The 26,595-nt window shown below is 42.7% G+C and overlaps 1 protein-coding gene across 1 annotated transcript in view; it reads left to right on the top strand.

The window, feature by feature from the left end:
- CACNA1C (calcium channel, voltage-dependent, L type, alpha 1C subunit) overlaps positions 1–26,595 on the top strand; it is a 422,263-nt gene that overhangs the window by 324,170 nt on the left and 71,498 nt on the right. The window contains 15 exon segments of the mRNA XM_009332885.1: positions 383–590; positions 1,424–1,544; positions 3,488–3,602; positions 4,727–4,847; positions 4,975–5,044; positions 11,563–11,695; positions 13,444–13,573; positions 17,272–17,331; positions 20,978–21,084; positions 22,574–22,661; positions 23,800–23,907; positions 24,614–24,666; positions 24,774–24,920; positions 25,830–26,031; positions 26,483–26,594. Coding sequence (XP_009331160.1) covers positions 383–590; positions 1,424–1,544; positions 3,488–3,602; positions 4,727–4,847; positions 4,975–5,044; positions 11,563–11,695; positions 13,444–13,573; positions 17,272–17,331; positions 20,978–21,084; positions 22,574–22,661; positions 23,800–23,907; positions 24,614–24,666; positions 24,774–24,920; positions 25,830–26,031; positions 26,483–26,594 — 1,775 coding nt within the window.

Here is a 26,595-nt window from a genome sequence, read left to right as displayed (position 1 = left end):
GTATTCTGGCTGCCATAACATCTGTGAGTGTTGTAATGAAGTTGGTTAGAATGTAACTCACTGAAGCAGCAAGAACTAATCATCGTATATTGATATAAGATTTGCAGAGCCTTAGATGGAGAGTGCTGCAATAATCTTCTGGGTGTGCATATGGGGCGGGGGGTGGAGGGAATTGTGTATGTACACGTGTGGTAGTAAAATTACTCATTAGCTGCAGTAGGTCTCATTATCTTAGGGAAGCACATCAATGATTCACTGCTTAACAGGGTGTTTGGAAATGCCTGCTTATACGCAGAAAGCAGCCTCAACCAATATCCTGTGCAGTCCATGAGCACCTGTCTTGGATTGAAGGAATTTTAACTGCCTCTATTTTCTCTCCCAGATACTGGAACTCCCTGAGTAACCTTGTGGCTTCACTCCTGAATTCAGTCCGCTCCATTGCCTCCCTGTTGCTGCTTCTCTTCCTCTTCATTATCATATTCTCACTCCTGGGTATGCAGCTCTTTGGGGGCAAGTTTAACTTTGATGAGATGCAGACCAGGAGGAGTACATTCGACAACTTCCCCCAGTCCCTCCTCACTGTGTTTCAGGTAAGAGCAAGAGTGGTCCCAATGGGGCCAACACGTTGTGTTTACATGGGGCGAAACAGAGAGCAGGTCCTGCACCCTTCCTCTGCAGCCTGACAGTCCTCGAGACTGGGCATCAGGCTAACAGCTCCAGGAGCAAGGTGCCACGCTGTGCTGCCAGCACAGCGGTATTCCCTCCCAAAGTGGGGAACCAAAGCTAAAGCCCCTGTGTGTAGCAAGGCCACCAGGTTTTAGCAGGATAGGACAAGAGAATGGCCGTTGCCATGTCCCAGGGCAGCACCTGCATGCCAAAGCCCAACCCTGCAGCTGTCCTCCCCCCTCCCACAGTACTGGGGAACAAATATCTGCTCACAGCACCAGAGAAGTAATCAAATGGCCTTTAAGCTGACTGCAGTTTTGGGAGTGATCAACCAAGAGCATCAGGATCATGACTTCACGTGCAAGGTGAAGGGAAGTGGCAGGGAGGGCTGTGCTGAGGGCTGCCTTCAGTGCTATAGGTTGTGCAGCCTGTCTGAAACAACAGATACATGGTAGGGAAATGCCTGTGAGAGGTGGGGAGACTTGAGCAGAGTTGTCTGGGAGAGCCGTTTGGCTTCAGCCATCATCTTCAAGGGGACATCTGGGTTTTTTTCACACTTAGAGCACAGGCCCTCTTTGCGTTCTCCTTGTTCTGTTTTGGTTTTTTTTATTTTCTAGATAGACACAGCCAGAGTCTCCAACCATCCTGGGGGAGGGGGCATTCTCTAGGATAGTAGATATCTTTGTGTTAATGGGGTTTTCAAATTCTCTGTGTGGTCTAACACTGTATCCCTTATTGGTGGGAATGTGTCATTTAGATCCTGACTGGGGAGGACTGGAATTCGGTGATGTATGATGGGATCATGGCTTATGGCGGCCCCTCTTTTCCAGGAATGTTGGTCTGTATTTACTTCATCATCCTCTTCATCTGTGGAAACTGTATCCTTTGATGCTACTCTTTTCTCCAAGTGGGACTGATTTTAAAGCCACTCTTTACTACTTTGTTATGTCAGAAAATAATGAATTTCATACCTTACATTTTTACCTTTTCCCTAGGTCTGAATTTTGGCTTTGTACTGCCAAAAGTTAAACAAGTTTGTTTAATTTTAGCTAGTGCTAAGGCATATAAACAGTTGTAAGAGCCAGCTACGTGCCAGCTTTTATTTAGTATCTTTACATGTTTAGCGTTTTTATTTTTCATTCCCCTTAATTCTCTAATAGGTTTTTCTTTCATGACTTCTCCAGAAACTAATCTCTGTGTGTACCTACTGTACTTACTGCATATTTTTGCTTTAATTGCCTTTTCAATAATATATTCCATGTGCTTTCATCCAAGTCTTATGTGGAATAAAAATATGTATAATCTACAATATGCTATATACAAATGCTGTAATAGGAGTAACATATGTTTGACATAATTAATTTATGTGAGATCGTCTATTAATTCATGTATAAACTAACAGGAACCATATTCCATTTCAGTTACTGCAATCTGTGTGTTCTTCAAACAGAAAATTGTGTGCTCTGTTACATTCCAGCCTGTGCTGGTGTTAAGTAACTTCAGTTCCTCTGGCTTCAAGGTGAAGTGAGGGCACTGTACATATCCCAGGAGTTACAAAGCACATTGCATGATTAGGCTGTGAGTATCTTTTCACAGGAATTTGCATATAACATAAAGCTATGGTTCTGTTCCATATCTCAGTTTGCTCCAAATTTGTTCATGTTTAGTTTCTGCTTCCCTAATAAATGGCCCTCCTGTGTCAGAGGTGACATTTCTTTTTATACTGATTCTTCTATAAAGCCACCGTGTAGTTTCAGCCCAGCTCTTCTGGCCTTTCCTCATAATTCAGATCTCTCAAACCCTATTATCCGACATTTCAGTTGACCTGCGTGCCCTCTCTTCAAAGTGAGATGGTGCAATTCCACTTATCTGAAGGTCGAGGTAGGCAGTCTGCCTGACAGCTTAAAAAAGCTACGATTTGGATCTCCTTGTGAACTGCAGAGGAAAATGTGAGCCAGCTCTACACGCTGGCTGACTTTGGAGCCATTGGCCCTGGGGGGCGGGGGGGGGGGGGGGGGCTGTATTTCCAGACTAAGCCTTGAACTGGGGTTTACTTAAAAGTTATCATGCTGTAATAAGACCCACTCTCAAGAAATTTATATAAGAAGCTGATGTTCAGATTTGTAACACGAGATCTGAGCACTGACTGGCAAGACAAGAAAACAGTTGTGATTCTTTGCCCTTCAGCTACATGGGTATGACTGGCCATGCATGGACTCTCTGCTAGGAGATGGCAGAGTTGTCAACTCAACCCTTCAATGCCCAGACTAAATTAATCTCTTTTGGTTGCCTCAGAAATGCTAATGAGAGTGCTATGCTTGCTGTCCATAAAATCCACTCATGTCTGTGGGAATACCTATAATGAGGTTGTTCAGCTCAAGTACATAGGTCAAAACTGGAAAGCCCAGGTGCCTTATGGTATGAGGCTCTTGAATATAAGACTGCTTTAATAAAAGTGACCTATGCTGTCAAAGATGCAAAGTGTTCAGCACCCCCCTTATCTTCAGTGGGATTTGTTGCACAAAGCAAGACTCTTTTGGGAAATCGGAAACTAGAATATTAAGTCTGGACTTAGATGTTTTATATCAGTCATTCTGTTGTGAAATTTTGGAAACCCCACACAGTGTGTTAGCCATTTGGATGGAAGGTGTAGGTTTGTGCATGCTGGATATGCACATCATGAACATTTGTGTGAAATGGAAGTTTGGAAAATCCAAGAGATCTGATGACAGGTTGCTAAAAATTTTCAATTAAGAAACCTTTGGTATAATGTTGTTCTGCAGTTTTCAAAGCCCGTTTTCTTTAAGTAGCACACAAACAGATATCTTGCTGAATGTATTTTTGGCCATTGCTGTGGACAACCTTGCTGATGCTGAGAGTTTAACATCTGCACAGAAAGAGGAGGAAGAGGAAAAAGAAAGGAAAAAGCTAGCTAGGTAAATCCATTTGCATACACCTATCTACACTCATACGCATGCATTCCTGTGAGTATAATTACACACATTATGCACATATATATGTGCAAGTAAGTATGTGTGTATATGTAATATATATGTATAACTTCTCTGTAGGTGTGTATAGATTATATATACGTGATTAATGTAATTATATGTGGAATTATATATGTATAAATTTTTATTTAAAAGAATTCAAACTAAAGGACAAGAAGGTGTCATGAGCTGGGAGTCCCCACACAGTTGCAATAGTGTGAGCAGAGGAAAAGAAGTCTGGGTGACTGATGAGTTTTCAGGGCATCAGCAGAGAATGAATGTGAAATGGTGTCAATGTTACAATCCCATTTGAATCTCCCTATTACCTCCTGATTGCTTTGGACCACAAAGCATATTTTCAGACTGTCATTCCCACGACAAGTTTCAGCCCCTTCCTTCTCTTTTGATGCTACATGCTGTTCTTCTCTTGCCAGTTCTTTTAGTGTTTCTGCAGACTCTTAGGAGGCACGAGCTGGATGTAGAGCTTCTTTGTCATTCCCAGCTGCCAACAGCGGGGAAGCCTCTCCTTACTGGTTATTTCTATTCACTGTCTTCCAGGCTGCTTGGAGGGGATCTCTTGTGCAAATCTTTCTGCTTCATCCTGCATGCTAGTCATCAGGTTTCCCTGGCTCCGGGAGTGCAGTGAGGGGCAAAACTTTGTAGGCAACCTAGTGGAAGTCTACAAGATATGGGTTGAAAATGGTTCATGCCTTTGGCATTGGGTGAACACAGAGATCTCTACTGGCAGACCTAGAATACGCATGTGCACAAACACACAGGGACATACTTCCCCCACGTGTGCCTGCACACCCACCCACCCACACACACACAAACACATGCCATTGAGAAAGCTATGAAATAAAAGGATGCTATATAGAATTAGAGCAGAGTCTCTGCTTTTGTCTGCAGATGAGGACAAGGTGGAGCCGCTGGTATGTAAGCTGGACTCAGAATGGAGGTACCAGCCAGCTGATTGTTCTCATGGTGTGTGCTATACTACATTAAGTTCCTGAAAGGGAAACAGCTTTTCACCTTTGTAACTCTTTGCTTTTTTCTTGTAAAATTGTTAGAACTGCTAGTCCCGAAAAGAAACAGGAGATAGAAAAAACAGCTGTGGAGGAGGAGACAAAGGAGGAGAAAATTGAGCTGAAATCGATCACTGCTGATGGAGAATCCCCGCCTGCTACCAAGGTAAGGTCTGCTGCCAGCCAGCACTCTCTGTGCAGTGATGGCACGAACAGCCTGGGTTTCTGGGGGAATGAAACCCCTCTGCCTTGCCTGATAAAGGCTTTGCTGCTTCTCCTTCCATTTCTGTCAGATCAACGTGGATGATTATCAGCCCAATGAAAATGAAGAAAAGAGCCCATATCCCACAACAGAAGCACCAGGTATATATCTTCTTCCTCTTATCCCTCCATATCCCTGTCGAATCCCTGATTTGACAAAGAGGAGCTCCGGTTGCTAATGCACGTAAAGCCAAATTGTGGTGGCAGGTATGCTGAACATGTATGGGACAGGATGATGTGCTTGCCTGTGTTTGCACAAGTGTGGACTTGGTCCTTTGCAGTCCCTATACTGATTAGTCGTATTCGATTTGGTTCTCTGTGAAGCTCTGTATTTCCACATATTTGGAAATATACAAATCTCTGTATATGAAAATATACATATGACTTTGTTTTCAGTCTATTTTTTCAGTACTCAGTGGTCAGGGGAGACTCACAACAGATACTCATGAAAGGCAAAATGCTAAATGCCTTTTTGCACTTTTTTCTAACCAAAAAAGACTGTGATTTATTAACATAATTCTAAAGGAATAAGATCTCAGCCTAGAATTGGAAAAAACAAGCTAAAGCATTAGTTAGGATAGTTTTCAAGCCAGTTGGACCTAATTAACTTCATCCTCAGATACTTAAAAGATTGGTTGAAGAAATCTCAGAACTTCGAGCAGTTTTTCTTCAAGACACCCTGAATGGAGGGTGGGGTCGGAGCAGAAGAATTATAAGCTAGTCAGTTCAACTTCCATTCTTGGAAAAGTGCTGGAACAAATGATTAAACAAACTATATGACTGCAAGATAAGGAGATGACTAGCAGCCAACATAGATTTGCCAAGAACAAATCACGTCAAACCACCCTTATTTTCTTCTAAAAGGGGCTGACAAGACTTGTAGACAGGAGAAAATAAGTAGATGTCATATTCTTTAGCTTTGCTAAGGCTTCTGACTGTCTCTTATAACATGCTCATAAGCTGGCTAGAAAAACATGGTCTAGATGACTGGGAGAGAAATTGGTCAGACCCTTTATGTGGAAAGTAGTGATGGCCCAAGTGAGGTTCTACAACCCAAGGGCCTGTCCCAAGTTCAGTTCAGTTCATTGTTAATGTCCTGAATGATGAAAGAGGAAATATGCTTATTACATTTGCAAATGACATGAAGCTAGGAAGGACAGCAAGCATGCTGAAGGGCAGCATTAGAATTCAAAGAGCTCTTGAGGAACTGGATAAATGGTCTAAATAAAATTGAAAGTGCCAGGCTCTACATGTAGACAGGAATAAACAACTCACAAATAAAGGATCTTAGGTGACAGCTAGTTAGGTAACAGTCCTTGAGAAAAGAATCTGAATCTTGTGATCACAAGCTCAACAGGTGCCAAAAACATTTTGCTGTCTTTCAAAAGGCAAGCAAGTAGTGAGATCTATAAACAGTGAAAACATGACTCTTTAGTCCAGTTATGGATTTCTTCTAACTGGCTGGTGAAAACTAACCAGAGCAAAGCAATTGTTTTATTCTGTTCACCATTGATAAGATCTCAGCTGGGATATCGTATCTCATTTTGGGGGCTCTGCTTAGGAGAAGTGGGGCTGAATTGGAAGGAGCGTAGAAGAGCATGGTGAAAACAGTGCTAGTAGGAAGCAAGAACTAAGATTGAAAGAATTGTGGTCGTCTGAGCTAGGAAAGGCAGGAGAAACATCTTCAAATGCATAAAAGCCTGTTACAGGTAGCAGGGGAATTATCTCCATTATGAAGATGTAACAGATTGAAGATCCACACCAGGGGAGAATTTTCTAAAGGTGAGGCTAGAAAAGATTGTGAAGATGGTTGTGGAAGCCCAGCATCACTGAATGTTGTTAGGAACAGGTCAGAAAAATATCTGCCAGAAAGGGCTTAGATATAAGCCCTATAATAATTAGTGGATCCTGGCTTAGCAGAAGCATGAACCAGAGGGCCTTTTGTGATCCTTTCCTGCCCTGTTCTTCTGCTTTCTATGATAATGTAACAGGCTGTAATAGGTAATAAAACACATTCTCTTCTATTCCATGATTCCTAATAAATATCTGATAATAGGTTGATGTGATAGGGAAAAAAGAGACACAACAGTTCATTTTAAATAGATGGACAAGGGTTTCAGACAAGCAGAAAGGAAAACTGTTCATTGCATTTGATTTTCAGTACAAAAAATCCCCGCATTTGCTATACTTGTATTCATCCATATTTATAGCCCATTTGTCAGGAATAGAGTGTGGTTCCAACACTATGCAATACTGTTTTAATACTGTCTGGGGCAAACCACTCTGGCTTTAATCTTCCCAGCACCTCTATAGGCACAGGCACTTACTGGACACACATCCCCAGTTGCTAAGGGGTTTGTGGGAGTCTTTAGTCAGAAGCACAGATTAAAACAGCTTGATACAGTTCTGTTTCTGTTTCTCAGCTGGCTTGGATTTGCAGACCATGACTTTTTTTTCAAGTGAAGGTACAGTCACCTGTACATCAAATTTAAGCCTACTGATAGTAGAACTGTGTTTTAATTACCTTCTGTGGATAGCTTAGAAATAGTCCGACATGTGAACTATATGACAAAAACTACATCTACAGTTTGTGTCACGGACGTTTTATCTGCAGCCGTGCATAGGATTAGAGTGCAGAAAATTAAGTAAAAACACTTTTAACTCCTGCCTTGGGATGCAAATCCCTGGCTTGGCATACTTTTGAACAGAACCTAAAATTTGAATGGATGGTCAGGTTTTCTCCCGTCTCCTATTAGAAATGCAAAGGGACAGCATCTTGGTTATTTGCCACTGTATGATGCCATTTATAAACAGGCCTATTCCCTGAATTGTTTATCAATTATTTGTGAAGAGTGAAGTTGATCTCTAACAGCTTACAGAATTACCTGACCGCTTCTTTCAGAGCTCATGGAAGTCAACCATAAGGCTCAGATGCAGTGAAGTTTTGTAAATCCCTTGTTAGATCAGATTTACCATAGTCATCTGTTCCATTCTGCTGTAGAAAGCTCAGGAACACCAAGGCCCTCTGAGAGCTGATGTGGCATGTCACATTTGCCTTGTGTAGTCAGTTTTGGGGAACAAGGCTCCAAGGCTTTCCCCGGCATTAGCAAGCAAGAATTTCCCAGTCCCCACATGTACCCCTGTCCAGTTCCCTTGTGGCCATCTGACCAGTCCAGAATCCTTCTGTTGATTGCCGATCAGTCCAGCTGTGGTACAGGAGATGCTGTGCAGCCATATACGGCCCATCTGGGAACATACCTTTTCTTGCCCACTTGCATGTGGATCCATTTCAGCTGTGCTTTGAGTGAAGCATCCTATTGCTTGTTAGATGCAGTCAGCTGGTTCTACCTATTTTCTGTTTTTGATTTAAGCTGTTAATGCCTGTGACCTTTCCATGGCTGTGTACTATTCCATCCTCTAAAAACATCCTTCGCCCTAACCCAGTGTTCAGAAACAATTTGAAATGGTCACTTCGTTTGTTTTCCCTTTATTCTTTCAACCTACCTCACTCAATCTCCTATTCGTTTCCGCTGCCTCAACCAGTTTTCTCAATAACCTCTTCTGACTCTATTTGCTACACAGTGTTGCCCTTAGCCCCCAGAATACTCTGTGTACTTGCAACTCATCAGATCACCTATCCTCTTTGTTGGAAGGAGAGACTAGTTCTTCCAGAGGTTTGTGTACATTAAAAGGATTATTATGATGCTATGTTTATTATAGGAAGACAGGGAGCTAGTCTTACAGTCTAGTACAGAAACAGACAAAGAATTCAGAATGTCAGATGAAGGTAAAAGCTTGGGATGATTCATGGGAGCTTGAAGCAAAGCAATGTCCTTACACAAGAGTTCTGGTCTTTGTACGGTAAAAAAAAAAATCCTCATCATCAAATTTCTCACTGATGCTGCACTGTAGCCTGTGTGTGCTTATGGCTTCACAACCAAAGGACATCACCATTCTCATGAAGCATAATTCAAGATGACAGTCCCAGATTTGAGTTTCCTTGAACTTCAGGAGAGTTCAAACCTGGATCTGAATTTGGCAGCTCTGAGTCATGTTTCTTTATGATTTTGTGGCAAGCTTGACTAGAAAGGCCACTTTTTAAACACAAATATACCTTAGGTGTAGGAAACAGTCAAAGAACAATTGTTGGATTGCAGCCGATGTGCTGCCCAGCCCATCTGTGAATACCATGTTGACCTTTGCTTCTACAAATGCTGGCAACTGTGCAATGTACTGTTTCTATATGCAGGTAGATAGCTTAGGTAGTGACCTGAGCTGAGGCTGTAATCATGTTATTCTTTGTAATCATGTTATTCTTTGTGTATTTGGGCCTCAGTGTTTCCTTTCTTCTGTGCTCTGGACCCTACTTTAAATGAAAAATATCTAGAACGTTATTATTTATCTATGGCTGAGGAACTGAATGTGTTTTCCAGTCTGAAGGTATGTGGTTGCCAGAATCATTAATCTATTTCTTGCTGTATGGCAGACACAAGAAAAAGAGGAGAGGAACAACGTTCTTTATGGTCTTCATGAGGTTGATCCTTCTGCTAAGAGTCCATTTTCCTGAGGCATTGTTCCATACCCATTTGAAAGTGTTTTTTTAAGCATTCCTCCAGGTAAAAGAAAAAGAATGATCTAATAGTGAAGGCACAGAACAGGGACTCAGGATACTAGTCTTTTTAAGTAAGAGCTCTCAAATATCCTACATGATCATGGGCATCAGTATTCTGGACTGTTAAAGAAGAAAAAGAATTTGCTTACCTCCCTCATTGTCAGCCCACTCTGAAATCTGTAGATAAAAGGTGCAAGTGCGAAGTATCGTTAATATTATATAAATATGAGCATTAACATTAACACCAATTTTACAAGCACTATGCACAAAAGTACTTCTGAAAGAATGTTTCTTTAACTAATAAAGCCTGTAGAAAGAGTATTATGAAGTATATTACAACATAAAATTGAGGTCTTAAAAAATAGACCGACTTAAAAAGTACAAACTCTATGTACCAGCTCAAACTTCTATCCAAAAATCTATCAAGTGAATTTGAGCTGAACTCTTGCTACTGGAAGTGTAAAGAATGAACCCTATTTGCATGCAATAATGGCACGCATCAAAAAGGCCACTTTTCTCCTGTCTCTGACATCTAGATTCGGATCTGTACTGATTCATCTGTTCTTTCTGATGTGTCCGTTACCAGATCAAGTACAGTACCTGACCCTAAAGGACCAGGCTTTTCCTGGAATTTATCTCACTTTATGGACTCAAGATAAACCTTTTAACTAGAGTTTCCTCCTTTGCATTGGCTGGAAGATGAATCGGTTGCATCTAACCTGTCAGGCTCCTTTCTTAAAATATTTTTTCCTGTCTTTCTGATTAAGTGAGAGGATTGGGACCTTTAAAATAGCAAAATCCTATCATGTCATTTGCAAAACAGCATCTGACTTCAGCAGATAGAAGAAATTCTCAAAGGTGGAAGGTTGTCTTTCACATACCACTTAGCCTGCATCTCTGTGCTTTTTTCCTTGAGGGTGCTCCCTGATCTGCACAGTGCGTGGAGATCTGCTCCATAGGCATGAGGTTTGAGAGTCTCAGCCTTGTTCCTGCCCTTTCAGTCTTCCCCCCACTGAATTATGAAAGGGGACAATTTTAAGAATTTCTGATTGGTGTAAGTGAAATTGTCCGTGCTCCATGTTTGCTCTGGGGCACACATGCGCTCATCCAGACACAATCCCAGATGTGGCAGTGGCTCTATGGAGAGCCTTACAAAGAGGAGAAAAACAGATCTTGATAAGATGGAGGAATGGTGTGAAGAAAATAAGATGCAGGTCAATAAGGACAAGGTCAAAGTGCCAGTCTTGGGAACAGCAGCACAAATGCAAAGCAGGGAGTGACAGGCTAGGCAGCTGTTCTGTGGTAAATAATCTGTGCTTTGTGCAAATCAGAAACTGATGGCAAATTAGTGCCAGAGTGTAGTGAAAATAAGTGCCTATGAAGGACATTTAAACAGGAAGATAGCATTATAAGACATAAGAAGTAATCCAGCTCTTCACAGCACCAGTAGAACCTCAACTGCAGGTTAATTCTGCAGATAATCTGGAAGAAAGTAGCCAGAATGATCAGAGACCTAGGGAACACAGCACCTCAGGAAAGACTGTTGTTGTTTTGCTCTACAAACCAGAAATCCTCACAGAGGCATAATAATGGTCCTCAAGTATTTAAAAACCTTCTGCAAGAGGAAGGGAATTTTCTATTTTCTGTGTGCATGGAAAATAAGAGAATAGATAATGGATTTAGACCATAGCAAGAAAGATTCAAGTCAGTCATTAGAAGAAGCTTTTTTTGCAGAACGGACAGTGAAGCATCTGAGGAGACTGTTGTGAGGATATTGTGGGTTTACTAGCATTAATGGTTTTACAGAGAGACTAGATCAACGTCTGCTAGGGCGAGCACTGGGCAGCGGATGCTGCCTTGGAGAAAGGAAGTGGACAAGGAACCTCAAGCTTTCATCATCCTATTTCAGTGATTCTTAGTTTTTAACTCTAGTTATGACAGAGACAAATGCGCCAGCGCTCCAGAACGGGTTGTACTTTGCATTAAAAGACAAAAATGCTTCTTGCAGCAGAGGAAGATGAAGAAGAACCCGAGATGCCTGTTGGCCCCCGGCCTCGCCCAATGTCTGAGCTGCACCTCAAGGAAAAGGCTGTGCCCATGCCTGATGCCAGTGCTTTTTTCATCTTCAGTCCTAACAACAGGTATTTAAGAGACTGCTTAGCTGGAACAAGGAGGCGGAGAGCAGGTACCCCTTCCACGCTGGGCCCCAAAGGTTATGTGGTACAGAGCTCCCTCCCAGCAGTTCATATCAGAAACCCCCTTTGACCAGTCTCTCCTTTAAAGGCCCTGGCATGAAATCCTCATGAAAGCACAACTGTAGGGAGCCCCCTGACAATATTCAATTGGTGTTCATGGCACCTGCAAGGATGATTGAAGACACAAATCATGAAAGCTTCGGAAATAAGGGACTTGGAGCCAAGTCAGTAATTGGAATTCCCCAACATATTCAGGTCCAAATTGCAAGCAAGCCATCATGCAATCAGTCAAGCGTGAGGTAGGAGCTTCCTGTCCTAATGGCTGCTCAAAATCCACTCCCAGTGGGGAGTTCATGTGACTCTGCTCATTCCTACATGTCAAGAACAAGCATAGAAGAAAAGGGAGGAGGAGGATGAGAGTCCAGAGCTCTGAGGGGAGGCTGAGAAGAATAATTCTTCTCTCACACTCTTCCCTTTGGCTCCTGCAATGTGGCTTCACAATGCCCCACCTGTCTTTCCAACATGGATGTGTGAGACCAGTACTGTGATTGGAGGACTGAGCTATGACACAGGGGAATATATCTTTCCAAGGGTGCAGAAATGAGCTCACTGCCCGGTGGTCTGTGCAGTACCATGTATCCCGACATCTCCCTTGGGGACTTGGCCTCCAAACACAGCCCCAAAGTAAGGCAGGGCTATAAAAGCACAGCAGAATTCAGAGCCAGTCTTTCCACAGCAGGGCTTGTGCCACTCCTCCCTGGGTGTGTGCAACAGGGAGGGACTGATGATGATTGGGACTCATGGACTCTAATGCCAGCTTTGCCACCCACCCACTGTCGCTTGTTGAAGAAGTAAATTAACCTCTGCAATCATCTGTAAAATTGCTATAATAGTGGCTTGGAGGCTTAACAGCCAAAAGTAGAGCTAAATAGATTAATGAAGTGCCTCTAGAATTATGCATAGGACTGTTATGGGGTTTAACTCCTCGTGTCCCGATACCAATGTATGGAAGGTGCTGTAATGGTCTCCAGTAAGCGTGCTGCTGTTTGATGGGAGACTGCTACTTCTTTGCTTGCTAGTTTCCCACTAAGAGCACCAAGCGCTTTATACTAGGGTGATGTTTAGCAGACGCCCTGCATGGCATGATGTCCTCCCAGAAGCCCTTTGCAAATGCCAGCCTGCCCTATATCCATTTGGCCAGATCTGTGCCCTGTTAGCAAGGTAGATCCCCCATAGCTCCTGTTCAGTGACACTCCAGCCCCAGCTTAGAAAGACATTGGCCACGCCGAAGCCTGTTTCTGCTGCTTTTCCTGCTAAATGAATGGGAAATAGTTCTGTGAATGAAAGCAAGGGATATAATTTTGAGTTGGCAATTTTCAGACCACATCTAAATCACAAAAGGCTCTGTCAGGAGGGTGTGACTGTTCTCCATTCAAACGCACCAAGCACGAGTCCTACAGGCAGCCGATCACTCCGTGTGCATCACTGCGTGACATGGAGAGCCAAGGATGCCCAGCACCCGGCAGGGCCAAGCACAGCTGCCTGGGCCCATCGTTCTCCCTGCTGCTGGGGCAGAGGGAAGCTGCAGAACAATCCTCCAGGGCCAGCCCTGCTGGCAAAAGAGGAGGGGGGAATGTTTCCCAGGTCTTGCTGTTCTCTGAGAGATAAAGTTGTGCCTCTCCTCTCTCTTACAGGTTTCGTGTCCACTGCCATCGAATCGTTAACGATAACATTTTCACCAACCTGATCCTATTTTTCATCTTGCTCAGCAGCATCTCCTTGGCAGCTGAGGACCCCGTCCGACACCTCTCCTTTAGGAACCAAGTATGCTTCCCATCCTCCTTCCCTCGCTGTGTATTTAAAGTGTGTTACAAACAGATCATGAGTTGAAGCCAGGAAAGGCAGAAAAGACTGCATCAGAGGCTTTGGGAGTGACTCTCTTCCCTGATTTGTGCCTTTTGTAGGCTGTGTGTGAAATCATTGGGTTTGCAGGGAACATGAGTCAGTGCAGAATTTGGCCTCTGGTTCATTTCAGAAGCGTGTGTAGGGGAAGGAAAGACAGGAGGCTGAAGCGAAATTATTGTTCCCTGGGATTAATGCATTAGAAATGGTCTGTAGAAACATTGATTGGGATACAGATAATTCTAATTTGGGGGATTTGCAGGTTCCCTTTGGAACATTTGTGCTCCTGCCACGTGCTTTCTTTTGAACTAAAAAGCCCAGGGGCTGATTTTCACTTTGTTCACACTGGTGTAAATCAGGGGTAACATTCTTGAGTTTGATTCAGTCACTCTGGGGGAAATTGGTGTCATCAAGGTTAGAATCAGGCTATTTGGATGCAAGCTGCAAAGCTATCATTAATTTTGAGATAATCCTCAGAAAATATGCTGTGCTCCTCTCCTTACCAGCCTGGGGGAAGGAGAGGAAGGCATTCAGCATGGAGATACATTCTCACCTTCTTTCATGACCATTCTTATTAGCCTTTTGAAACATTCAGAGCTCCCTTAACTTTGCCAGTGGTTGTTTCCGTTAATCTGGGGTCATCGCAGAAATCAGAAGAGTCAGCAGTCATATGTGAGACTTCTGATCTCTGCTGTCTGCAGTGGCATTTTGGTGCCTTTATGCTGGAAGAGCTTGCTAGGCTTAAAGAGTGAGACAGGTTTTTTTGTTCTTTAATGATAAAACCATAATTTAACACTCAGTGTTCTACCTCCCTGAAATATCCTGGCCTGAGCATGCATTTAAACACATATGTGCATGCAGAGAAGATATTAATGGAGGCTTATTCCTGAGCTTATCTCAGAGCTGCTTTGCATTTTGTCCTGAAGGAGGGTACTAAATAATACAGTCAAACCTGTGCCACCACCGACCCACTTGTGCACGCCTGAGTGTGCCCACCATGTAGGGATAAATGTATGTCAATATGTATTAGCACTGCAGCATGATGTCAGCTGGCATATGGGCTTCTGACATGCCACAGAAGCTGCCGCAGAATCTGTAGCAGAGAGATTTAAATGAGAAAAAAAGTAGTCAAAGCTGGTTGTCCTGGATAAAAGAACTGGAGGTTTGGGGCAAAGTGTTGTCTTGCATATTTGAAGCCACTAATGTGCATGAAAGTTTGTGTTTAATTTTTGCAGGTACGGGTGTTTAAAATGTATCATACAAGGGGACACTGACAAGATGTTTGGGTTGCAAATGTGGTCTGCCTTTACACTTTGACAGTAGAACAGTAAGATTGTGTCCTGCCCTGTGCCCGCACAGAGACCTGGGAGGGAAAGAAAGAAAGCAAGCTGAAAGCAAACTAACTGCCTCTGCCTTCACTCTGGGACAACATAATCAGGCATTAACCTGTGCACAAGGAATTATGCAGACCATAATTTGCTGCTGTTGACGCAAACTGTCCCAGGGCAGGAAGACAGGAACAGAGAGAACATCCTCCAGCATGGCCTAGCAAAGAGGCTTGGACACTGCTTCTGTCCCGGGACAGGCTAGTGGCTGCGTCTTTCTTGTGTCACACAGGGCTCAGGCAGCAAGGTTTTGGAAGTGCCTCCCCAGCCTTTAAAGCCCAAGCAAGTCCTAAGACTTTATGTGCTCACAATATTCTCCTGTTTGCACCTTGGCAAGGTGCTTGTTCATTTTAATATATTCTAGAGTAAATTCATATTTGGATAATAATAAATATGCCTGCTGATAAATGGTACTGCCTGCACAGGTGGAGCAGTGATCATTTTCATTAGGCATGATTTCATCTATAAGGGACGTCTTTACTAGCTGCAGCTTTGGGGCTGGATTCACCAGTATGCTCTAGCTGCTTTGCAGTGTTCTGGTGATGTAAGGCAGCTGCAGGTACAGCTTAATCATCCACTTTAATCAAGTTTATGGCTGCTTTATGTTGGTGGAGTCATGCAAAGCAGCCTGAGAGTACCCATGAATCTGGCCCATTGATTATAAAATTATTCCATTGATATAATAACCAAATGTCAGGACCTACAAGGCAGCAATGCAGGGGGACATTTCCAGTTATAATACATGTAAATTAATATAGGATGCAACTGAGATCTGTCCATCGTTGAAATGGTCCTTTTTTAATTCTCTAAGTTGCAAAAATTGATAGAGCCCAAGACAGCCTTGAAGAAGTGAGAACAACTTGGGGTCAAAAATTGAGCAGTGACCTGAAGAATTTTAAGTTTCACAGTAGCAGTAAGTGATACACCCCCCCATTTGACATTCAGTGCCTGCAAATTAGTCCAGATTCGGATCATGCTTAAATAACGCCACCTAAAATAACCCTGTAGTTCGCAGTAGCTACCCCACTGCCCATGGCATACCAAGCTGTAAGAAGCTAGCCACCTATATATCTGAGTTAGGGTACAGGCATTGAGATACAATAAACACCTGTGGGATGGGAGAAGACAGTTTACTCCTGTATGTTTATTAGTGTTTTAGCAGTAAAGGTTTAAATTTCACAAATTATCAGTTTTCTACAGCTTCTGTATATTGGCCTTCCAGTTTAGAACTTGGTTAAGCTAAAACAACAGTAATTCAAGGGCACGGTACTTTTGATTTTCACTATTTGTAGTGTAGATAACACTAAAATGGCTTGGGATATTGGAATACATTGGAAACAAAGAGAGTTCAATTCTGGTCCCATTAGTCAATGAGAAAGTTCCCATTTGCTTTTGTGGGATGTCAACTGGTGGGTAGTGAAAGACGTTTCTGTCATTGATGCTGTTACTTTGAAAATCACTTTACACTTCCAGACTTGCTGTTGCCTTCTGTGACGCTCTAGGGCCACTTTTTGTGGTCTGCTATGCATGCCACAGGTATCCCCATCACCAGGTCTAACTTCATGGGAATGATGAGTGTTTCAGCTTGCCTGTTATCCAGGATGCCAATAGAAAGATGCAAGATTTAAGTTAGGCACCTTTAGCGCACGACCAAATTATGGTTGTAATACAAGAGCTGGGGTTCTGTTCAGTTGGCAGAGTCTTTGTTATTCATCCTAATCCAGGCCAAATCAGGATAGAGAAAAAAAAGAGCTAGAGCATGAATTTGCAGTTTGCTTTTCTTCCTTCATGAGAGGCACAGAGCAAGCCTGAATGGAAGTTAATAAGAAGGAATCTCATGTTTTCCACTGAGATACCAGGCATCCTTGTATTCTCAGTTTGGAAGTCTATTTGGGAAAACCCTTGAATCATCTGTTCTTTATCAGATTAAAAAAAAAAAAAAAAAGAAAAAAAAAGAGAAAAAAAAGTCCTACTACCACAACCAAAAAAGTTATTTTGCCTCTAAAGCCCTCATGGGATTGTAACTCAGAAAAGATTTCATGTAATGTGCTTCTTGTCCTCTGTGCCAGGACCTTCACTGCATTCAACAGGACGTCGTTACAAAACTATTTCCTATATAGTCCTCTTTGTTCCCTTGTTAAAGGCATATGTATTTGATTTTGAACTGTGATTTCCCATTCAAGTGATCAGTCACTGATCTACCCTCCCTGCTCCTATTCCCTTTTGTTTTTACAGATTCTCTTTTATTTTGATATAGTTTTTACTGTCATTTTCACCATTGAAATTGCTCTGAAGGTAAAGTGCCCATCTTCTCTACCATTACTTGTTCACAAGCTTACTAGTTTTCTGCCACTATCTGTTGCTAACACACACGCCTGTTTGTTTCTGGGTCATGCTCAGTACCACTAACCCGATTGTGCTTATTTTTCAGATCCTAGGCAATGCAGACTATGTCTTCACTAGTATCTTTACATTAGAAATTATTCTTAAGGTAACCAATCTGAGCAATACACTCGTTTTCTCCTTTCTTTCTTTCTTTCTTTCTTTCTTGCTCTCTATCGCTCTCTTTTTCTTTTTTTTTAACCCCATTGTTATCTCTACACAAAGGATTGTTTATCTTTTGATTTTATCATTTTGGTAGTTGCTTAAAAAGTCTTCTGTGAAATTTTGATATTCAAACTTGTAATTCAGGGCCTATATCAAAACAATGCTTTTTAGGGGAATCACAATGAAAGGATGATCCTGTTGGGAAAAGTAAGAGGGGACCAAGAAAAAGGCCATCACCCCATAAATTTCTCTCTCTACCCTGGCCAGTCTTTCCAAAACAGGATTTGTTTGCTGTGCAAGGAACCCTGAGCACATACACCTCCTCTTACACATGCTACAACCCAAAGAGAAGGTCTCCGTTCTGCACAAGTCATGAGGCCGGGCCAGAGGGTGGACGATGCATCTGTAAGGGTACAGGGTGCACAGTCAAGTAGGAGACAGGGAGCGCAGTGCAGAAGCTCACTTTTTAGGTGTGGAGAGGTAACTGAGAGTATAAATCACTGAAACACCAAGGACTGTAACTGCAAATGAAAATTGCTGCATCGCCTGTTTGAAACCTGGCTTCCCGTTTCCCAGGAACATGCTCTATACCAAGGGAAATGTGCAGGAGAATGGTTTAGCTCAGAAGAAAATAAAAATAGGCTGCCTTGTTCTTAACTCTAATTTTCCCAAATTGGTAGGCTAATAATTTAAATAACAGTAATTGAGCGAAGTTCTGGCTTTCTAAATGCTAGGTTCACTTGGCAGCTTGTTTTTTTTCTCAGCAAGCTAGTTCTAAGTGCTGGTAGGCAGTACCTTAGAGTTGCTCAAATCTTGCAGCTCAAGACCCTAATAACAGTATCCATACTGAAGGCTGGCAAGCAGCGTGGCCCCTGTATATTTTTGTAGAGAAATGTGCCTTGTGATATGACTTAAAATCATCAAAGCCATAAAGTTCTCCAAAGAGGTGTACATATTATGTTTGTGTGCAGTGTGCATCTGTGTTTACACAATAAATCTGAACACGCACGTACCAAATGGCCGACCAAAAAGGCCTGTCAAAAAAGGAAAACATCTCAACAGCAACATTTAAAAATAAAACCATAGTTCAAGGCACCTGTTTCAACTTACAGTTACTAATTCTGCTCCCATTGAAGCAAATGGTGACACTCCTAATGACTTCAGTGGAAGCAGAACCTAACCCAACCCATTGGCGTATTGCTCTCTTTTCATCAGGGGAGTGTACTGCATAGTATCTGAGCCTTCCCGATGTCCTCCTGTTAACTTCAGCGCATTTATGTCAACACCCCTGGATATTCTCTGGGTTCAAGTGGGAGAGGAGTGCAAGGACTACAAATGTTTAAGAAATTCTTCTGTTCTTATCCTGTCAGTTCCTGCCTCACAAGTTGCTTGGTTTCTCAGGACGTGTTTCTCTGCTGCCTTGCATTGAGCACAATGTTTTGCACAACAGCAAAGTTAATGTAAATGGTAAGAAACAAAAGAATAAATGGCCACAGGATGGTCAAGGCTGTAGAGAAACAAGCTTCATCTGCCCTCATGTTGCTGATGACACTTGCAAGCCTCACACTGCCATGGTGGAGTCTGGTGAATGTTAGCGAGGTGACCACCAGGTTTTTTTAACTGGCATCCTAAAAGCTTGTTCAATGCCCCAGATGGGAGGCAGACATAGATTATACACTCTTCGAGAGTCTCTTCTGAGATAACAAAATCTCTCAACAGGCTTGAGAGAACCACAGTTTGTACAGAATTTAAACTCAGCAGAGCTTCCCCTCCTGATTTCAATGGTGTCTCCTTTCTTTCAAGATTGCCATACAAAATCTAACCAGTAAAGGGCATCTTTACCACCTTTGTTATGGCAAGAACCCCTCCCCACTTCCCCAATTGAATGTGTCTATAAGTATAAATTCTAAGCCAAGACCAGAGTTTATACTTCCTCCCCTTCTAAGTTCTGTCTGACTGATTGATAGTCAGTTCCCTGATGTCATGGATGTTTGGTGAAAAAAATAATCTGATATACCATGTGCCCTTCCACCCTCCTCTGAATAAAGTTGTCACAGGTAGGCATGGCTGGAAACCACTAGCAGGTATGCCATCCTGAGCCATTAGCGGGAGCTAGCAAACTCCAGTTTGAATTTCTAGTTCCCACTTCTCAGCTGGGAGTCTGGCTAGAGCTCGTCATTGAGGAACAGTCTCATGGTGTCTGCTTCAAGTTACTTTAGACATCTAACTTAGATGAGATTCAGAGGACCAAATTGAGAAGCCTGTGCTCCTAACCCAGGTAATGGAGGGAGATTAGCAGTTGTGGGATGGGGTTTCTTTAAAACAGCTACATTAGATTGCTAACTGAGTCTAAGGTAGGTGGTACAAATACCCCCATCACCTCACCCTCTTTAACCATGCCAGACTCATTTAGTCATATTCTGTAACTGAGCTCAGTCTAAAATTCAAATTCTGAGCTCAGAAATGTTTAGATCTGACATTGTGGCTGAGACCCATTTCTGTTTACACTGTCACTTAATCCAGTTCTGGAGCTGTGACATCCTCCCCAACACCAGCAGGTATTCAATACCCCTTCATAACCAGAAGGGGCAGAGAGTCCCTTGTAAAATATGTAAAATCTTTCCCTTCCTCTACTGGGTGATGTTCATAATGATTACCTCCACAAAGAAACCACTCTGTCTCGAGGAATCTTACCTTGGGCTTTGTGAGGAAAACCAAGGGGAAAATGCAACTGCTTCTAGAATAAAAATGGAGAAAGCTGGATAGGGGTAAGAAAAGAGATACAGGATTGAGCTGAACAGAAGGAGCAAACTGAAGAGAGCAGGAGTTCTTCCTGTTGCTTCAGTTCAGCTCTAAGCCATCAAATCCCTGAGGGGTTCTGTTTTTTCTTCATGGAGGGAAGAGAGCTCAACTGTCCACTGCAGCTGGTCTAAGCATTGAAAAATATTACAAAAGAGCCCTTTTTATGTTATATTTTTAATTCAATTTAGCTAAAATGGCCTTTATATAATACAAGCATCATACAAGTGTCCTCTGCCATTAAAGAAAAAGGGAAAAGCATATGACTGCAAAGAGTAGCTTTTGCAAGCAATCATTCTGCTGCTTTGCTGATTCTAAATGTTATGTACTCTAGGCACTCAAAGTGCCTATTTTCCTCACTGAACCTAGTATTGGCTTTCCCTAGTTAGGTCTTTCATAGTTATCTTACTGTCTTCTTCACTCTCTTTTCTTTCAATGGGGACTCAACTTCTTTGGGATCTGGGGATAAATTGCCTGCTATGTTAGAAATACTGCCCCTCCGCAATTATATACTCTGAGCACAACCAGATGGGTTTGGTTTCTGAACAGATGCTAATAGCAAAGTGTGTTTGTGTCTTCATATGCCTTCCTGCAGATGACCGCATACGGGGCTTTCCTCCATAAGGGCTCCTTCTGCAGAAACTATTTCAACATCTTAGACCTGCTGGTGGTCAGCGTTTCTCTCATCTCTTTTGGGATCCAGTGAGTGAGCTATTTTCAACTGGATGTTTTTCTGGGATCATAGGGCCGGGTTGGGAGGTGATACCTCAGTCTCATTGTCTTATCTGGGTAAGATTTTTCTCATGAGCCTGAAGGTATTTTTCTCAGATGATTCAAGACCATTAAAATTCATCCTCAACAGGGGAGGTAATAATTGGGAAATGCTACACTAGTGACCTGGAGGGGGGTTCTTCCAGAAAGAGCAAATGAGAACAAGAAACTTGGTCCATTGGGAATCATGACACTTAGCTTTGTTCCAAGATCTCTGATTCCCTGTATCAGTTCAGTGACTTACTGTTCCCTCCTAGAGCTCTCATAAAGTCTTTGGAAAATGGGGTGATAATGTTTTGCTGCTTCCTAAGATGTTGTGGGTCTTGGTCAATGGAAGACCATCAAGCACTTGAAGAGCTGTGTGATAATCTGCAGAGTACTGGTGGAAGTGACAGTTGATCCTGCTTCTGTCATGCCACTTTGTGGTGGTTGATTTGCTTAATAAGTTTATAGATTTACTTGACTATGTGGAAGTTTTGTGTCAGATGGGGAGTTTCCTAAGTAGTATCACATCTGATAAGAAATAAGCTCCCAATTGTTACCATTACAGGTTAGCAGCTCACATATGTTATGTTCCATAGCTAAGTCAAGCAGAAGGATTTGTCAGGTCCATCGGGCTTTCAGTCAAGGTCTTAAGAATGGCACAGTGCTCCTTTTGACCTGCTGTTTCTTTCTTACAGAACTAACTAGACTCTTAATATGTTAGCAAAAAAACTGTTCCCAAAATCAGTGGGAGGGCCTGACGTCATACATCATGGAGAAGATTCTCAGCCAGGGTTTTAGTCTTGGAAGATGCAGAGAGCTCTGTTGTAGTAGATAGTTGTGTTCAGTACTTAAAATTAAGTACATAAGTCATCCTAATCAATTCAGTGGGAGTTTCCACATCCTTAAATTTATGTACACACTTAATTGATTTGTGGGATCAGAGGCCGAACACATTGCAGGATCAAACTCCAGGTGGATGGTATACCTTTATACTGCTGGAATCACCTGGAGTTTCCTCTCTTCTATGAATATTTCAGTGGAGTGCTTCTTTGAGCCTTATCTGAAAATGTCTTGTGATAACTACATCTTGGCACAATTTCCATTAGATATCTACAGAGTATTTGGCAGCTTGCCCTGCTTAAAAAAATACCCTGCCCATGTTCCATTCCCTTCATTAATGCAGCAGAGATGGTGAAAGCCAGGAGAATGTACACAGAGCCAGCGCAGAACAGGAAGCAAGACCTATGAAGATAGCATCAGAGAGTAGTTTCCTTACCTCTGAAGTGCTGTAGCAAAGAGTTGACTTTCTCACTATCCTAAGCAGTCTAAGGCTATGTAGGATTTCAAACAAGAAAGAATGGGTGAAATCCATCTGCCCTTGCAACACACCCCCTATATTGCTGTATCTCTCAAACCTTCTGATACTTTCTTTCAGGTCCAGTGCCATCAATGTGGTGAAGATCCTGCGTGTTCTGCGAGTGCTTAGACCACTGAGGGCCATCAACAGAGCCAAAGGACTAAAGGTTAGAAGAGTCCTAATGCATTCTGTAAACTATAAATTCAAGTTATTTCAAGCTACAAGGACTTTTGCAATGGTTCAAGTAGTGTTTCAGCAGAATCACAGAATGGTTGAGGTTGGAAGGGACCTCTGGAAGTTGTCTTGTCCAACAACCCTGCTCAAGCAGGGCCACTGAGAGCAGGTTGCCCAGGACCATGCCCAGATGGCTTTTGAATATCTCCAAGGAGGGAGACACCACAACCTCTCTGGGCAACCTGTTCCAATGCTCAGTCATCCTCACAGTAAAAAAGTGTTTCAGGAGGTGTTTCAGTTTGTGCCTGTTGCCTCATATCCTGTCAGTGGGCACCACTGAAAAGAGCCTGGCTCTGTCTTCTTTGCACCCTCCCTTCAGGTATTTATATACATTGACAAGATTCTCTCGAGCCTTCTCTTTTCTAGACTAAACAGTCCCAGCTCTCTCAGTCTTACCTCATGAGAGGGATGCTCCAGTCCCTTAATCATCTGTGTGGCCCTTTGCTGGACTCCCACCAGTACATCCATGGCTCTCTTGTACTGAGGAGCCCAGAACTGGACCCAGTACTCCAGATGTGGCCTCACCAGTGCTGAGTAGAGGGGAAGGATCACCTCCCTCAACCTGCTGGAAGTACTTTGCCTAATGCAGCCCAGGATACCATTCGCCTTATTTGCAGCGAGGGCTCATGTTCAACTTGGTGTCCACCAAGATCCCAGGTCCTTTTCTGCCAAGCTGCTTTCCAACTGGGTGGCCCAGCATCACCACTGCGGTTAAATGATGTAGTTTGCTAGGGTTACAGATGGGCTTACAAGCCTATTTTAACATAGCCTTGCTGTATTAGATAAACCTCTTCCTGTGGGCTGCTGGGTGCCCAACTATGTGAGTCGGTGCTGCTGGAAGTTTCAGAGAGCTGAGCTCTGGTATTTTCCTATCCCTTTCTGCTTGCTTCTAAGAGTACAGTGAGGAACATAGCAAGTTGGTCTTCTCTCCCCTTTCCTGAGACATTACTTAATGGACAATAATTAAATTAAATTCTTTTATTTGTATTTTTAGTCTTGGACTTCTTCCTTAGCCAGAGCAGCTCAGAACAATCCTGCAAGTTACTTTTGTTCCTATCTTCCATTTGCAGCATGTGGTCCAGTGTGTGTTTGTCGCCATCCGAACCATCGGAAACATTGTGATTGTCACCACTTTGCTGCAGTTCATGTTTGCCTGCATTGGAGTTCAATTGTTTAAGGTAAAACCATTGGGCCCATTCATTCATCCATTACACTGAGCTGTATTCTGGGGTGGTAAGAAAAATAGCATGAAGAAGCCTAAAGAAGGAGAGATGGAGTCTTCTGTGTGAAAGACAAAACATTTGGGGCACTGTCAGTGTTACCTGGGCTCCTGCTACCAGGAGTTCCCCAAAACTGGACCAGGCATATTCAGAACTCCTGCCCTTCATCTGTAATCATAAGAAATCATCAATAACATCAGTAACCTTCTTCTTCCCTAAATAGCTTGTGGCATGACTTAGTGCCAGGGAGGTGAAGGGGGCTGTTCTAAAGGATTGGTATTTGCAGGCTGCCTAACCCCCGTCTTGTAGAGGAAGGGCCATGCCAGATAATCACGGGAGGTTATTCATTCACTTCTTTATGTCTGCTTTTATTTCTTTGCCCTTCACCACCCTTCTGACAACTACTGTCTGCAGCACTCAGTGGTCATGCACCTCAGGACATACACATAAAAGTACTGTGCAAGCAGATGAAAGCCTGTGCTCTGAACTACTCAGATGCAGGCAATTCTCTTTCCAGTTTGCTCACATCTACCTGCAAAAGAGCATGTAAATATACTCATAGTTGGTTAAGCAAGTAGTAAATGCGGTCTCCTTGCTACATGATCTGCCCTAACCCTTGCACTGTCAGGAAAGGAAGCTTCATTCTTCTTTCTTCATTTTTAAGGGCAAGCTGTACAGCTGCACTGATAGCTCCAAGCAGACGGCAGCAGAATGCAGGTGAGTCTGACCTTTCCCAGTTAGGTTCCTTCACTGTCCACCCACTCTCAGGGCCTCGTACTGGAAGTTCAGTTCTGCCATGTTCGCTCTCTGCTCTCCATCCACAGAGGGTACTACATTACATACAAGGATGGTGAGGTCAACCAGCCGATGATACAGCCCCGGAGCTGGGAGAACAGCAAGTTTGACTTCGACAACGTCTTGACTGCCATGATGGCTCTCTTCACTGTCTCAACCTTTGAGGGCTGGCCAGAGTGAGTGCTTCTTGGGCCAGTGCAACACTAGCAATGTCGTCATTCATTTCAAAAGAGAAAATTCAAACGCAGAGCATAGTCTTTCCCATTCTAAGTCGTTAAATAAGTCTGAAGCATTAAATGTAGCAATAGTAGCAGCAGTCATTGTAGTATTATGTACTTTGTAAATTCCTCAGGGCCTGCAGGAATTGCTGTTCCTGTACTTGTAAACAGTGCACAGCACTGTCTCCAGCTCTTAAAAAATGATTGCCAGTAGTAGCAGTGATAGCAATATTTGTTACAAATATTATGTATATAAATGGATATAAAATGCCTGTCAGGCACTTACCAGTATTGCTAGGTGTTGCAAGTTTCGTGATGGAGCCAGCAGGGCAATATGAAACACAGCAGTGCTGTCTCTGCAGTACGGGCAGACATGGGATGTCTTACCAGGCTGTGCTGTCTGTGCCACAGGGGCCAAGGACCCTCACAGCTCCACTCTGTCAGAGTGACATGGGCATGCAGGGTATCAGGGGGTTGACCCTGAACTGTGTCACCAGGTGATGCCAACAGCAATGTTAACAAATGTTAAAAGTGCTGAGATCCCCTTTTCTCACAAAACTCAGTTCTCAACAACACAGACTCTCCTGTCTTCTGTTAACTGAAGGGCATGCTTTTGTTTTAAATTTTAATTGTTCAACTGTGAAAACATTTCACCCCTGAACAGTTTCAAATGTGTAAAGTTAGTAAGAGCCATGTCTTCTCTTTTCCAAGAGTTTACACTCAGATCAGTGCAAGTCTGCACATCTGTGAGTGAAGTAATTTTGATACAAGTAGAAGAAAATCACAAAATTAAACTTTATAACATCACCTATAAGGCCTCAAGGCAGTTGCAGATTTTCTCTGCATTGGGCTCCTGTTTGCTTTCAGGTTGCTGTATAGGTCCATTGATTCCCACATGGAGGATGTGGGACCCATCTATAATCACAGGGTTGAGATCTCCATCTTCTTTATTATCTACATCATCATCATTGCTTTCTTCATGATGAACATCTTCGTTGGTTTCGTCATCGTCACATTTCAGGAACAAGGAGAACAAGAGTACAAGAACTGTGAGCTGGACAAAAACCAGGTAATTTACAACTTGTTGCCACTAAAGGTAGAAAATACATTGAGAATAAGCATTTAAGAGAGAAATACATACAGAGAGGAACATGTGAAGATTGCCAGCAAGATAAAACACTAAGCTGGCTTCACTGCCGTCTTTCAGGAGTCAGGTAAAAAAAATCTTGCTATAAGATTTGCTCAAGGGACAACATTTACTTAAAAATGTGTGCTGTACCATTTGGTGCACTGAGATTAGATGAATGTGACAGCATTGTCTGGCCAAAGTAAATGCATATGGAACTCTTAAACAGGTAGAATATACACATTCAGATTATGACCTAAAAGAAATTCTTCTACCAAGCATTTTCATTTCAGTAAAAAACTTGAAACATGTTGTGTTTTTATTATATTTGGAGGTAGCTGACCAACCCTGTATTTTGGTTTTGATTTTTAAATCTACCCTGCCTCTTTCACAGCGCCAGTGTGTAGAATACGCTCTGAAGGCCCGGCCTCTGCGGAGATACATCCCTAAAAACCAGTACCAGTACAAAGTTTGGTATGTGGTCAACTCCACCTATTTTGAATACCT

The sequence above is a fragment of the Pygoscelis adeliae genome, unplaced genomic scaffold (genome assembly GCF_000699105.1).
Source record: "Pygoscelis adeliae isolate BGI_AS28 unplaced genomic scaffold, ASM69910v1 Scaffold38, whole genome shotgun sequence".
In the NCBI taxonomy this organism is placed as follows: domain Eukaryota; kingdom Metazoa; phylum Chordata; class Aves; order Sphenisciformes; family Spheniscidae; genus Pygoscelis; species Pygoscelis adeliae.
This window is presented reverse-complemented; position numbering and strand designations above follow the sequence as displayed.